Source organism: Cricetulus griseus, chromosome 7 (assembly GCF_003668045.3).
Source record: "Cricetulus griseus strain 17A/GY chromosome 7, alternate assembly CriGri-PICRH-1.0, whole genome shotgun sequence".
NCBI lineage: Eukaryota > Metazoa > Chordata > Mammalia > Rodentia > Cricetidae > Cricetulus > Cricetulus griseus.
Window position 1 is genome coordinate 131,026,732 of NC_048600.1, and position 14,598 is coordinate 131,041,329.

The window sequence follows — 14,598 nt, forward strand, 5'->3', positions numbered from 1 at the left end:
GAGATGGTATGTGGAGATGGCAGACCCAGGGAAGCGCCAGGGTCTGCTACCCTGGTGTGTGGCCAACTAAGTTGCAGGGCTCATCGCTACCGCGTACTGACTTGGTGGTCTCGGTCAGATTGCTTCACCTGTCTGGGCTGCACCTCAGTTTACTGGGAGGAGAACTTTGCTGCCAATGCTAGATCACACAGATAGGAGCTTTTGGGGGATCACTAAGAACCCTGGGCTCTCTGGATCCACGCGGCGCCCCTTCTTCCAGACCACGCCCATTAGGGCCCGCCCCCTCGGGTTATTTAACCGGAGCTCCACGAGTCCGGCTTGCAGAACGCGTTCAGACCCCAGCCGGAAGGAGCCAACCGCGGCCTCTGCGCACTCTCCATTGGCCGAGAGCGGCGGCGGGGCAGGCCCAGGCCTGCGATTGGCTGTTGGAGCGAGGTGTCCGGAGGCCCTAGCGGCCAGCAGGCGCTGGCGGTCATGGAGACCCCTTCCGTGCTGACCCAGGGGGCTGCGCAGCAGAGGGGCCCCATGGCCGGGGAGAAGCCGGCGCAGGACCCATCGGAACCGAAGCCGGGGCGGCAGAGGCCGGGGCGGAGGTGCGCACGGCCGGGCTGAGCTCCGCGTCTGGGCCGGGGTGGCCATGCTGCCTGTTCCTGCACAGTGTGACACTGTCCACTGCTCGCGGTGGGCTCTCTCCGTCCCTGCATCCCCTATCCTTCCATCCCCGGCCGCAGACGGGCCACCCGAGCAAGCTAGCAGTGTCCTTGTCCTTGAGCCATGACAGATCCTATCCCAGCCCACCGGGTCCGGTCCTGGAAGACTGGCTCCATGGCTACCTTTCTCTGAACCTACCCACCAGGCAATCCCAAACATGGGAGGCTTTTTGTTAGGGTGGTGTTTGAACTGAGTCTTTAGGGATGAGAAGGAGGACCGCGGTTGGTGGCTATCCACGTGGCAGGATCAGAGTGGGCAAAGGCACAGTCAGGAGTGGACAGACATGCCCCTCGGCTCCAAAGAGTTGTTCCTTTTAGGGTGGTAACTCCCTGGTCCGTAGGATCCTGGGAAAGGTATCAGTGCAGCCTTGGCTTGTCCTGTTTTGTTTTTAAACCCACAGCAGTGAGACAGATGCGCCATTCATGCTATAGGGTGGTTGCTGGCTGATGGGAAAGGTATTTCTGAGTAGAAGGGATCCCAATATGGTCCCTTCTTACCTGAGGAATTATAAGGTGACAAGGACAGGCAGGATTGTTCTGAGTTCCTTTGGGTGTAGTGGAGGATAAATCAGCCAGGGAGAGGCATATGGAAGAGAAGGGTCTGGGAATGAACTTTGAAAGGGGGTGTTTTGCGTGGCCTAATGACTCAGGCCTGTAATTGCAACTACTTGAGAGGGTGAGGCAGGAGATTCACAAGTTTTGAGTTCAACCTGGTTTAGTGTCTTAAAATAAAAATGTAAGGTCTTGGGTAGATTCATGGTAGAGCACTTGCCTAGGACGTGGGAAGTCCCAGCCCCAGCACCACAGGAAAAAAAGAAGGCATCTCCATTTTAATCTGCTGCTGTCTGGCCATCTCTGTAGTTCCAAGGGTTTCCCAGTTTAATTGCAGAGGCCCTGGGTCAGCGAATGATGGGTGATCCTTTGGAGGGAGCTGAAGTCACAGTGGATGGCCCTGGGAGAGTTAGGGGATTCCAGTTTAGATGCCTGCTGATCCTTAAAAGGCTACTGTAGTGTTTTCTCACTACTCATAAAGTGATACTGTAAAACAGAATATTTTAAATGATACTTTAAAACATAATAACAAATGAATGCTTCCCGATTCTGGTAAACTCAGACTTTGCAACTTTATGAAGCCAAGATACTTTTCCTTGTTATTATGCATTGGTGAACAGTGGGACCCAGTGAGTGTTCCCTGCCCCTGAGTGTGGACAGGAGACAAAGCTTGGTCCTAGCCTCTCAGGGCCTTCAATTTTGCTAGTTCTTGAAGACCCTATGTATCCATTGGCTGCAGAAGGCCTGTGGCCCTAGGAAGTGCCTGTCTTGGAGTTCTCAGTGTGGGATTTGCCTGTTGGATGGGGAAGATGTTTACTCAGATACGGGCTGCCATTTGTGTTAGTCCAAGCAGAGGCAGGTCCTGGCGGCTCCTAACAAGATGAACCCCAGCTCCTCAGTCTCTGGTTCCGTGCATGCCTCTGGTGTATGCTTTATTAGCCATGTCCAGAGATATCTAGCAATTGGCTTCTGTTATTTACTCTTTTGGGGGGCTGAGGATGTAGCTCAGTTGATAGCTCAAAGCCTAATTCAGTCACAACATAAATGGGACATGGTGGAGCACCCCTGTAACCCCAACACTTGGCAGGCGGTAGGAGAAAGATTAGAAGTTCCGTGTCATCCTTGACTATGTAGTCAGTTCCAGACTGGCCTAGGCTATACAAGACTGTGTATTGAAAACAGAACAAATTAATCTTTTAAAAATCCACCCTTTGCCTAGGACCAAAGAGGACCAAGGAGAGGAAACAGCTTTTAGAGATGTGGTCAGTTTCACCCCAGACCCTTTACCAGGTGAGTTGACTGAGGCTTCCAGTGCAGCCCCCACTCTTCTGTCTGTCAGGTCAAAGTGACTGTGTGAATTCCCTGATTCCCATTATTCCTTTCTGTTTCCCTCATGGACCAGTTAGATATTATGACAAGGACACCACCAGACCTGTCAGCTTTTACTTATCATCCCTGGAGGAGCTCCTGGCCTGGACCCCTGTCATGGAGGATGGCTTCAATGTAGCCCTGGAGCCCCGGGAGCGCCGACAGCCCCCACTGAGCAGCCCTAGGCCCCGGACCCTGCTATGCCATGACATGATGGGCGGGTACCTGGAGGACAGGTGAGGTTCCTGACAGCACTGGTCTCGTTGCTGGCCATCCCAGGATGGGAAGAGGGTGGCAGTTGGAGTTGGGAAAGCAGGTTCTAATAGACCTCTGACGCCTCAGGGAGAGGAACTCAGTTCTATAGGTTAAGCTTCACATGGCAGAAGCAACTTGGAATCGGGTGAGCGCGTGCCTATCTTAGCTACATAGACGGCTAGTTCCTCAGGCTGCCCCAGTAGGGAATGCCTCCCATGTCTCCAGATCTCCTGGCGCAGCAGCCATGTTCTCATCTGATACGTCTGTTGTGCTTCCCCTAAGCTCTCTCCTCGTTCCATCTCTTGCCTCTGGCTTCCTGTGTTCTCTCTCTCTCCCAGCTATCTAGCTAGATGGCATTTTAAACTTCCCATCCAGGATGATGGGAAGCTGAGTCAGAGCCAACTGCCCAGTCTGGGGCATGGCCAAGCTGCAGACATGGGGAGACACAGGCACTGCTGACCCCACGCACAGGGCGGAAGCCAGGGACGGGGCCTGTGGCCAGCCTTCCTGCTTCCTTCTCCTTCGCCTGCTCACAGAAGCCAAAATGCTGTCTGTGCAGATCCAGCCGCCTGAGCCAGTTCCCTGGCTGCTGAGTGAGCCCTCCCCAAACACACTGGGATTTGGAGATTAGGTGTTGCTCTGTAGTTTAGTCTGGTAGAGAACTCATTACTTAGTCCAGCTGGCTTCCACGTCCAGTCCCTCTGCCCCAGGTGCCTCCATGCCAGGCACCCTCCTCACTGCTCCTTGTGTGTCTGTGTGCATGTGGAGGCTGTGGGGGGCGGGGTGGGGGGCAACCTGGGCTATTGTTCCTCAGATGCGTCCACCTTGTTTTTGAGGCATGCTTCCTCACTGACCTGGAACTTACCAAGTAGACAAGGCTAGCCCATCTGGGACTCTCCACTATCTCATCCCTGAGTGTACAAGCACCCTCTTACCATACCTGGATTTTTTTTTTCCCCCTTTGGTTTTTCCAGGGTTTACTTTGTAGTTCCAGGCTGACCTCCAACTCACAGAGATCCACCTGCCTCGGCCTCCTGAGTGCTGGGATTAAAGGCGGGCGCCATCACTGCCCTGCTCATACCTGGATTTATTTATTTATTTTTATTTTATTTTTAAGTCAGTTCTGGGGCTGGGACTCATGCAGGGCAAAGCGCTTTGCTGATTGGCTGTCACCCCAGCTCCTGCTTCTTCCTGTTGTTGACAGAAGAGCCTCAGGTGGTTCCTGCTGTCGCTCCTCCCACACAGGGTCTCACACAGACAGAGCCAACCACGAGAACCGAAGTGGGACACCCCACCCAAGGCTGCTCCCCCCACCGGCGGGGGGTCGCTGTGTGGGACCTGACTCTTGCGTGTCTTCCAGGTTCATTCAGGGTTCGCAGGCGCAGGACCCCTACTCCTTCTATCACTGGCAGTACATAGACGTGTTTGTGTACTTCAGCCACCACACGGTCACCATCCCCCCAGTGTGCTGGACCAACGCGGCACACAGGCATGGGGTCTGCGTGCTGGGTAAGAGCCAAGTGGCTGGTGTGCCTGTTGGGCAATCCTGTGATGGCTACGTCCATGGGTTAGGACGGTATCTGCACCTTTCCCCATGGTTCTTATTTTTAGCACGTGGCCCATCAGTCAGTGTGGTGGTGATCAGCGTGAGGGCCTCTGTAGATGATAGGTAAGGCAGAGGGGCCATGTCCAGGACAGCATGACTTACACGAGCAGTGACTGGGTCTGGCCCCAGGCCATAGTTTGCCAACCACTGGTTCAGACTGGTGTCTCTCCAGCTTTGTCCTGCGTCCCCCGTGACCACATCCCAGAGCAGCCCTGATTGAATGTCTGCATTTTCCTGTAGTCCTGATGTCCAAGCCCTGGGTCAGAGGAGAGCCACCCGTTGCAGCTGTTTCTCTCTCTCTCCTCACAGGGACCTTTATCACAGAGTGGCAGGAGGGAGGCAGGCTCTGTGAGTCCTTCCTGGCTGGGGATGCACGCTCCTACCAGGCAGTGGCTGATCGGCTGGTCCAGATGGCTCAGTTTTTTCGTTTTGATGGATGGCTCATCAACATCGAGAACTCTCTGAGTGTAAGCACTGCAGCTGCGTGCTGGCGCCTGCCCCCTGTGTATACTCCTTGCTTTGCAAATCCTTTTTGCTTGCGTCCACTACTCTGACTCCTTGTGTTGCCCTCACACCTTTTCCTGACCTGCTCTTGCTCCAGAACCAGGCCTCAGCCCATGGCAGCAAGACCCACTTCTCGAATCCCAGCTAGGGCCATCGGTGCCATCTCTGACTGCAGGGAGAGGGGAGCCCAGCTATTCCATGAGCTTCTCTGGCTTCGTTCTTCTTGCCTCCTCCCTTGGTGTGGCCACACGCTTTCTCCCCATCCCTGCTTTGGGCCTGTGTGGATTTTCTGTGGCCATGGACCCCATCCGTTGCTTTTTATCTTTTACTGAGTTCTGGTCTATTTTCTTTTCTGTCCAGCAAGGATGGCCAGGTCCTTCCTCCCTTGCAGCTGTGGGACAAGGGACATTTTTGGTGGGGTTGGCTCTTGTGGCTTCCCTTCTCTACTATATTGGGTTATTTCTCCTGACAGACATGCCCAGCCACGCAAAGGGTCTGATCTCCCTTCCTCTCTTGCAGCCGGCTGCTGTGAGGAACACACCTCCGTTTCTCCAGTACCTGACCACACAGCTCCATCAGCAGGTTCCTGGAGGTCTGGTGCTCTGGTATGACAGCGTGGTGCAGAGTGGGCAGCTCAAGTGGCAGGATGAACTCAATGAACAGAACAGGTGAGTGCCAGGGGTGGCCATGCAGGAAGAGGAGAGGGACAGATTACAGGACGGCCTGTGTGGGCAGCTTTGGGTAGGAGAGAGCAGGTGGGATCGGCACCCACCAGGCTGGAAGCTGCAGACTCCAGTCGCTGGCAGCCCCAGCCCATGGGTGATGTGTAGCCCTGAGCATCTAGGAGGCTAGCTGCAATGGTCTTAGCTGGTCCTTGCCACCTCTCAGGATCTTCTTTGACTCCTGCGATGGCTTCTTCACCAACTACAACTGGCAGGAGGACCACCTGCAGAGGATGGTAGCACAGGCTGGTGAGCGCCTGGCTGACGTGTATGTGGGCGTGGATGTGTTTGCAAGGAGCAATGTGGTCGGAGGCCGTTTTGACACTGACAAGGTAGGTGGTGGCCTTGGCACTGCACCAGGGCTGCTGGCCCTCGGTGGCCTTTCCTTGGGGACCTTCCACTCTCATTAGCATCTTAAGGGAAAGAAAGGGCAAGCGTTCCCTGAGAAGGGAAACCAAGGCATCCTGGAACTCACGTGTTCCTTCCAGCCGAGGCTCCAGTCAGACGGGCTGAAGCACTGTTTCCACTTCTGAGTCAGCCCACAGATGCTCACTTCCCTCCTGGGCCACATACGTTGGAGGGCTTGAGAGACCTTTTGTGCCACTCAGTAGATACAGGGAGTGTTCAGGGGGCTGTAGGGGACAGAGGTGAAGCACTTGTGTTTGGGACCAGTGAGATTTTTTTCTGGTCGGTCATCTGAGCAGCGAGGAAAGGTGAGCAGCAGGTCCAGTGCCTGTCTGTCAGTCATGCGGGAAGCTGGGCCCTGGTTTCACTTCTGTTGTTGTAATAAAGTCCTCTGACAAAATGCAACAGGAGACACAGGGGTTTAATCCCAGGCTACACTTCCAGGCTTCAGTCCACCCGTGTAGGGAAGTCTAGGCAGCTGTCACATCCATGTCAGGATCAGGGGGAAGTGAAATGAGTGCCTGCTCACTCTCAGCCAGCTGTCTTCTCCTTCCCCTACCTCTCATTATTTGAGACAGGCTCTTCCTATGTAGCCCTGGCTGTCCTGGAACTTGCTGAATAGATCAGGCTGGCCTTGATCTCCCTGTCTCTGCCTCTTGGGATTAAAGGTCACCACGTCTAGCTTTCTCCTCTTTCATATTGCTTGGGACCTCCTTGCCTAGGGAATGGCACTGCTTACAATGGGCTAGGCCTTCCCTACGTCAATCAGCAAGACAGTAAACACTCAGACACGCCCACAGGCTGACCCAATGTAGAGCATCCCTCACTGAGGCTCTTCCCAGGTGATTCTGGTTGTGTAAGGTGTCAGTTAAAACCAAGCAGCACAGTCACACAGCCCAGTGGCTGCAGATTGCCTACCTGCTGTGACTCTAGCAGGATGAGAGGTGTCTCAGAAGAGAGAGAGGATGGGGGAGTCACAATGAGCCCAGCTGCTCTGTCCACCAAAACGGCACCTTCTTGGTTGAGTCCACCATGTTTTCAGCTGCTTCTCTAACACCCTCCTTTAGCTGGCTGGTGGGAAAACAGGGATGAAGCCCAAGACCTTCTGTTTGGAGTTGTGAGGGAGAGTTTTTCCTAGCTGGCCCGGAGAGATCCGTGGCTGTGAGCCGGCATCCAGGAAGCCTGTCTGGACTCTCGTCCCAATGTTCAGCATCTCCCTGGTTTCTGTTTTCCCAGTCACTGGAGCTGATCCGAAAGTACGGCTTCTCGGCGGCACTATTTGCTCCTGGCTGGGTGTATGAGTGTCTGGAGAAGAGTGACTTCTTTCAGAACCAGGACAAGTGAGTCCCCAAGCGCGGCCTGGCAGGAGAGAGGGCATCTCCGCCTCCATGGCGGTAGCTCAGGTCTGGCTGTTTCATAATCCTCTCCAATGGGGTGGTGACTGGAGGATGAGGAGGATCGAATGAGAACAAAATGGCCACCCTGGCAGCTCCCTGGCAGGAGGGAACAGAGTGAGAGAACTACTTGCTGCCAGTGTCATCTGGCCTGCCCCTATCTCCCCAGTTCCCCACAGGGCTGCAGGGATGGGAGCAGCACCCTCACCCTGACTCCCTTACACGTCCGTGTCTCCCCCCCACCCCGTCAGGTTCTGGAGACTGCTGGAGCGTTTCCTACCCACACACAGCATCTGCTCCCTGCCTTTTGTCACCTCTTTCTGCCTGGGCCTGGGGACTCGGAGAGTCTGCTATGGCAAGGTGCGTGGGTCACAGTGCTGAGGACAGGATGGGGAAGTGAGCTTCTCTGTGTCCAGCTTCTGGCTGGGATGGGCAGGAGGGAGTCAAAAGGTGTGTATGGTCTTCCTGCCTCTACCTACCTCTGCAGAGGAGGTCCCTGCCCCTGTCCCCATTTCTCACCTTCCCCTCTTTCTTCAGGAGCAGGCAGTGGGGCCCTGGTACCACCCTAGTGCCCAGGAGACCCAGCCCCTCTTTGGTGAACACAAACTGGCTGGAGACGGTGCGGGTTGGGTGAAGACACAGTGCTGCCTGGCCGACGCTTGGCATGGGGGTGGCTCTCTGCTGCTCCGGGGCCTGATCCCACCCGAGGTTGACAACGTGGCCGTGAGGTGGGTGAGTGATGGGTGGGGCGTGTGGGCCTCTGCCTTCTGCCCTCTGTCTGCAGCTAAATTAGGCAGAGGGGTCTGCAGGAGCCAAGTGGGGACAGAGGTTTTGTGGTCACACACATTGTACGGTGCCTCTCCGGCCTTCTAAAGTGTTGCACAGCTGTGTCAGCAGGAGTCTGAAACAACCCACTGCGTGGCTGCCTTAGATGGTGCACGGGGGGAAATTAGAACCAGCTGAGTGTGGCCATGGGGAAGGCCAGGCCCTAGCCACAGCAGGGCCAGGTGTCTCCCCACCCGACTCCCGAGCCAGGCAGTGAGGGGCTGATGGAGGATCTACAGTCTGTTCCAGCTCTCATGAGGTTTCTCTCCCCTAGGTTGTTCTCCTTGCATGTCCCAGTGCCACCCAAGCTTTTCCTGTCAATGGTGTACAAGTTTGAAGGCTCGATGGATGTCCAGGTGGCTTTGGAGCTCACAACAGGGGAGGCCGGCAGCTGCCATGTGGGTAGCGTGTCAGTGTTGAACGGTGAGAGGCTGGGTGACTTCATGGAAAGGAGGTGGAGCTGCTGTAGGTGGGGCTTCTGTGGGCGGGGCTTCTGTGGGCGGGGCAGCTCCCACCTTGGGTGGAATCTGTGGCTTGTGGTCATTACCTGCACATAGCATGGTCTTTTGGGCAGGTTGGATTCAGGTCCTCCTCTGGGCAGGACATGGAGATGTTCACACTGGCTGGCTGTGGAGGTGGCAAGGTGACAGGAGCCAGTCCTAGACTCACTTCCCACTTGTCCTCTGAAGTCTTCCCAAGGGTCTGCCCCACGAGGGGCCTCTTAGATCCCTCTCCCCGCCACTGCCCCTCCAGGGGCCTCCTAGACCCTCCTCCCTGCACTGCCCTGCCAAGTGGACATCCTGCCCCTCTTAGGTTTTCCTGTGGGATTCTCCTTTCTGAAGCCCATGTCTTCTAGCAGAAACTGGCTCAAGGCACAGTCCCCGACCCCTCCAGGTGCCTCCCACCAAGCTGGCCAGATGGGTTGGCCGTTGTGGCCAGCAGCTCAGTGGGGGCTGGATTCAACGGTGAGTCCCCTCCTATCAAGTCCCCATAAGGGGATGGGCACACATGGGGGAACTTAAGGAATGAGCCCCCCACTGAAAAACCCCAGGACAAGAGAGAAAGAGAGGCCTTGGTTTGACTTTTGAGGCAACAGTGAGACAGACCAGGACTCTATTCATGAACCAGCTATAGTCCTGGGCAGCCCTGGGGTACCGCCTGGGATCCTTTCCCCTTCATACTGTGGCTAGGGCCCTCCCCATAGCTGGCTTGCGAGCAGCTGGTGTTTTTTTTTGTTTTTTTAGCTGCTATGAGGTGAGCCTGCATGGGTGTCTGCTTCAGGACCTCTTGGTGAGCTTCTCACGGCTACCCGGCAGTAGCCGGGAGGAGAAGAGCTTTGTTTGTCGTCTTGGAGAGATCCAGGTGTGTCTGGGCTCCTGGGGAGGAGGAATGGGTGGATGGAGGCACTGAGGAATAGGTATATGGTAGGTGTCTGTCCTCCCTGGGCATCCTGCCGGCAACCTTCTCTCTCCTCTCTCTTCTCTCCTCTCTACCAGGTGGTTGATGCCAACAGCCTGCTGGCCCCTCTGCCTCGGGTGCAGAATGTCACCATTTCCCAGATCCGCTGGGTTCCCTTGATCTCTGGGTCTGAGGGCCTCCCTGCCCGGCTCCTTCTCAGCTGCACCCTGCACTGGTCCTTCCCTCTGCTCCAAGCCCGTTGCTTCCGGATTCACTGCTGGGAACGAACAGGAAGCAGCTCTGCAACTGAGGAGCCCTCTGGGACTGAGAAGCCCGTGTTCCTGGGCCTGGCTTTTGCCAACCTGTACCGTGTGGTGGACTTGGCCGTGGAGGCTGCTAGATTTGGGCAGGATGGTCGTGTGGAGTTCCTGGTGGAGCCTGTCCCCAGGGAGGGATTCCTGGTGCCTCAGGCCGAGTGGGGCAGGGCAGCCCTGCTCTACTCAGCCCCTCAGTGAGCCCACCACAGAGCACAGTGCCTTCTTACCTCAAGACCTGGGATTTCTTCTTGGCCAGCTGCCCAGGACGGAGGGGATTGCTGAGTGCAGCTGAGGTCCGCAGGAAGCCAGGTCTCTAGGCCCTGGCTATGCTCTCAGGAAACTGCCCTGTAGGTGCTCTGGGTGAGTCACCTAGCATCCACATCCTTCTGTGTAATGCTCTCCATGGAATGCAGGTCTCAAGAAAGAGGGAGAATGTTTGAGGTTTCTTCCAGAAAGTTCCATAAAGGCTGTTGCTCATAGTCTGGAAAGATGCCTCTGTTGAGAATGGTGGCCATCCATCCCTGTGGCTTTGACAATTGGAGACAACCTGACTGGTGGAGTAGGGACCCTGAGGGGCCAGGATTTGTGATGCTCCCTGAAGGCCGAGGCAACACCCCTCAGGGCAGGAGTGGGGTGTCAGGGGTGCTCACAGGGCAGCTCCCTCAGGAGGGCATTGGCACCACACCCCCACCACCAACTCCCTCGCCTCTGCATAGGCTGTCTGCTCGTGGTGAAGGTGCTGAGGCAGCAGGGTGCCACCAGGCTTCTTCCCCTGTGTCTCCCTAGAGGCAGGTGAGCCTCGACTCCCTCCAGGCAGGTACATCCTTAGCGGTACAGCCCTGTTGACCCTGGGCTGTGTGGAAACTCTGTGCTGTGTATCTGGGCCTTGGGAAATGCCACCAGCAGTTTTTCCTACTTCTGCCAGTGTTTCACACTCAGGTCACAATATAGAGCTCTCTCAGCCCTTCTGTGTTCAGACATGTGACCCTCTTTGACAGAGCTCTGGGGTCTGATCTGTGGAACTCATGTTGTAGTATGGGGGAGGCCACCGGATGCTAGGGCAGCCTGTCACCATCCCGCAGAGGTGAAGGGGTTGGATGGGTGGGGCTTCCTCAGAGTCCTGAGCACCAGGCAAGGAAGGCACTCTATCGGTTGACGGTGCCACCACCCATTTTCCCTGATTTTGTGGGTACTCTGTCCCTCTTGAGTGAAGTATAAGGGTGAGGACCTGGAACCCGAGATCGGGAACATTTTGCCCGGCTTCTTGTGTGGTTCTACCAGCTCTCACAGGGACAGGGGCTCTGGTAAAGCCCAGGCTACTACTTTACCCTGGCATAGCTCCACCAGCCTTGCAAGGTGGGAGAGAAGCACCAGGGCTGTGCTGGCCTTACTTCCTGTGGATCGTTTCTGGCACCTGCCCCAGAGTCCTGGCTCTCCCACTCCCTGCCAGGGTACTATGCCTGGAGTGGAGAGACCGCAGGCGTCAGGTAGGGTAGGTGGATGGTTTGGGGGCAGTGCAGCATTCCTGAATGCCCTGCTTCCCTTGTGGTTCTGGAATCCGAGTTTTTAAAAGTGCTGGTTCCTTCACATATTTTATGCAGAGAAGGAGGAAAAATTTATGGTGGCTATTATTTTCTTACAGTCTGGTGAGCAAGCAATTAGAAGGAAGGGGCTTAGCAGAGCAAGGCTCGAGGCAGAGCTGCACAACCCCGCTCCCCAGGAGCACGGTCCCCAGCCCCAGCAACACTGGCTCCTGTGCAAGAAAATTAATCTGCCGGCATTTAAGCCTCGGCCCCTCTGGTGGATGTAATCGCTTGGAAATAAATTATCCAATGTGAAAAACGAGAAGACGAGTCTTGGTGCGATCTGACGCCTGGCCCCAGCCCTGAAGCTTTTTTGTTTGGATTCTGCGCCTCTCCTGGCTCTCCCCTTGTAGCCACCCTCCCCAATGGCTCTGCCGCCTTGCCTCTTTCAGAAGTCGGGGCTGAAGGCTGGAGCAGCACATTCACCTTGGATGGAGGGCCACAGTCCAGGGCATCCACACCATAATGGTCTCACTGTCCATCCTGGGCTCTGTAACCTCTTACATCCAGCTGAACACCAGCATGCTTCTTTAGGTGTAACTTGTCGCACAAGCCTTGGGGGCTGTCCTGCTCTACCAGCCTGTCTTAATGTGGGGTGCAGCAGGACAACCCGAAGAAGGGGTTGGCACTTCCCACTTATTGGCCCAGAGGGTCCCCAGCTTCCCCATTACCACCTGCCTCTCCCAGGGCTGGGCCCCAAACCCCCGTCCTTGAGTGCTTTCCCCCAACCCTGCCCTGCCACCTCTGTGCCGGGAACTGCTAAATCAGAAAAAGCCATCCTGGTTTGAAGAAAGAAATCTTTATTAATCTTAATAATAATACTGCTAATTTGAATGGTCACACCGTGGAAGCATACCGAATGGTAAGAAAGGAAGCCTGGGGCTCGGCTGCAGTCCTGGGGGAGGGGCTGGGACGAGGGGTTCTGAGCTGCTGTGGGAAAAGGGTCCGAAACAGCAGAAGGCGAGGGGCCCTGTACCGAGGACAGAGCCGACAGAGCCGGAGGCAGGCGCGGGGCTATGTACAACAGGAATAGAAAAGGAGGGGCCGTTTCCATAGCTTCGGTGGCTGATGCTGGATAGAAAGTGAGGTGATTTATTTTGAGGTGTCATGAGACAGTGGTGCCACGTCGGGAGCCATGGTTTCTGTTATTATTATTATTATTATTTTTTGCTGTTAATCCTACTCCACCTATCCCTATCCCTGCCTTGCCAGGGGCTTCTTGCTACCTGTCTGACCCCAGTACCATCCACTGAGCCTGCTGCTTCCCTGTGACTCCCACCACACATGCCCAGGGAGCAAAGGGGTCGCAGCTCTGCTGGCCTTTCCTGTGGCCGGGCCAGCCCAGACCTTCCCCATGGGTCCTGCTCCGACTGTGGCCCTCCAGACCCATGGCACCTTGACTCCCAACCTCGAGGTGCAGCCCAGGGCTGGCCCATCCTCTATCCCTGCTCCCTAGCGCAACTGAGCCTACAGAAGGGAGCGGAAAGGAGGGCTAGCAGGCAGCCATCGAGCCCTTCTTCAGGGAGGAGGCCTCTACCAAGGAGTCCTGTGCTCCAGGGCCCACCTGTCGACGATCTCAGCATGAGGACTGGGTCCCCGCTGGCTGGGCGTCCTTTGTTCTCTGTAGGGGAAGCTTTCTCATGTAGGGGAGCGGAGCATGGGGTGCCCCAGAGTTCTGGAGCCATGTCAGCCCTTTGCATTGGGAACTGGACCCCAAGGCGGCTGGCTGGGCAGCTGACGGCACTGGCAGCACATTCTATGACGCCAGCCTGGAGACCTGGGATAAGTGGCAAGCCACTGGCCCCTAACTGCCCCCAGCCCCTCCAGGGCTCAGCAGGCGATAGCCCAAGTCAGCTGGCTGCTCCTTCTCAGGGGCCTGCTCCACCCCAGGAAGCCCCTGCCTGGGGAGCAGGGTGGGAAAGGAAGACCGGAGAGATACCCGAGCCCCCCCCCGCCCCACACCCACGGGCCACATTTCCCCCCCAGGTCTTCACCAGCGCCTGGCGGCATCCCTACTGCTCCGCCAGCCAGGCAAGGCCACTCTCCGGCGCCCCCTGGGGGACGAGCTCCCTCGGTGCGGGCATACGCCAGACGTGGACTTGAACTTGGTTGGATGCCTCTTGGTTTGGTTGGAATTTGTTGTTGTTGTTGTTGTTGTTGTTGTTGTTGCTGCTTGGATCTTAACATCTTTTTTTGTTTTGTTTTTTGTTTTGTGATTTTTTTTGTTTTTTTGTTTTTGCCCTTCATGGTCCGAGAAGGAGACGGTGGAAGGTTTCACTACAACAGAAACAGAAAGGGAAGGCTTGCAGTTTCTGAGGGGTGGCTGCAGCACCTGGGGTCCCTGTGCCTGTGGTCTCGGGTGCAACCTGAAGCCACAGTACCCCGAAAACTGTCCCCCCACAGCATCTGGAACCCCACCACAAGCTAAAGTAACCATCTTGTGAGGACGGGCAGGGCTGTGAGTGGAAGATAATCAGACCAGGTAGAGGGTGGGGTGCGGTGGAGAAGGAGCAGGGCTAACAACTTTGGTCACCTTGTGGTCCTGAACCCCCGCCTCCCCCCAGGGGAGGGGCCAACACCTGCTAGCCTGACCTCAGGTACCAACTGACATCCTTTTAGGGACTCTAGGCAGTAGAACTGGGTGGGTCCCCACAGGCCACAGAGGGACATGCATGCTAACAGAGGCTCGGGTGGCTGCAGGAAGGCTAAGAAGGATGCAGACCCGCGTCCCTGGCCTGACTACTGGAACCCTCCCCTCTTCTGCAGGGGTCCTGACAAAAGTATGTTGAGTCTCAGGTTGGGTGGCTCTGTAGGTCAAAGGTCAAGGACAAATACCCAGAGCTATCGGTCAGCTTCAGATGCCTGAGGAGGTGGGTCAGGCTCAGGGAGGGTCTCCAGGTCCATCAACACGGGGTGGCCCAGGGGCAGGGGCAGGGGCAGGGGCATTTCCATTTCCATA

General features: G+C 56.1%; 1 protein-coding gene across 5 annotated transcripts; it reads left to right on the top strand.

Annotated features, from left to right (window-relative positions):
* Positions 1-354: 354 nt before the first annotated feature.
* Positions 355-11,904, top strand: Engase (endo-beta-N-acetylglucosaminidase). 5 transcript variants are annotated; one of them, XM_027425502.2, is made up of 15 exons: positions 355-593; positions 2,482-2,552; positions 2,665-2,866; positions 4,246-4,394; positions 4,801-4,958; positions 5,515-5,663; positions 5,884-6,049; positions 7,359-7,462; positions 7,768-7,876; positions 8,054-8,244; positions 8,616-8,764; positions 8,916-8,984; positions 9,201-9,306; positions 9,586-9,703; positions 9,838-11,904. In XM_027425502.2, the coding sequence occupies exons 1-15, from the start codon at positions 475-477 to the stop codon at positions 10,252-10,254; spliced, it is 2,277 nt and encodes a 758-aa protein (XP_027281303.1). In that variant the 5' UTR covers positions 355-474; the 3' UTR covers positions 10,255-11,904. The 5 variants fall into 5 exon arrangements, with proteins under 5 accessions (XP_027281303.1, XP_027281304.1, XP_027281305.1 ...); XM_027425506.2 differs by having other exon boundaries at positions 523-593; positions 2,669-2,866; XM_027425505.2 differs by having other exon boundaries at positions 569-681.
* Positions 11,905-14,598: the final 2,694 nt, after the last annotated feature.

What these genes read in the sequence shown, in the direction of transcription:
- Engase (XM_027425502.2), top strand. Translation starts at nt 475, where the DNA reads ATGGAGACCCCTTCCGTGCTGACCCAGGGGGCTGCGCAGCAGAGGGGC. An exon ending in GAACTCAATGAACAGAACAG is followed by an intron (nt 5,664 to 5,883) that starts GTGAGTGCCAGG and finishes GCCACCTCTCAG; the next exon opens with GATCTTCTTTGACTCCTGCG. An exon ending in GTCGTCTTGGAGAGATCCAG is followed by an intron (nt 9,704 to 9,837) that starts GTGTGTCTGGGC and finishes CCTCTCTACCAG; the next exon opens with GTGGTTGATGCCAACAGCCT.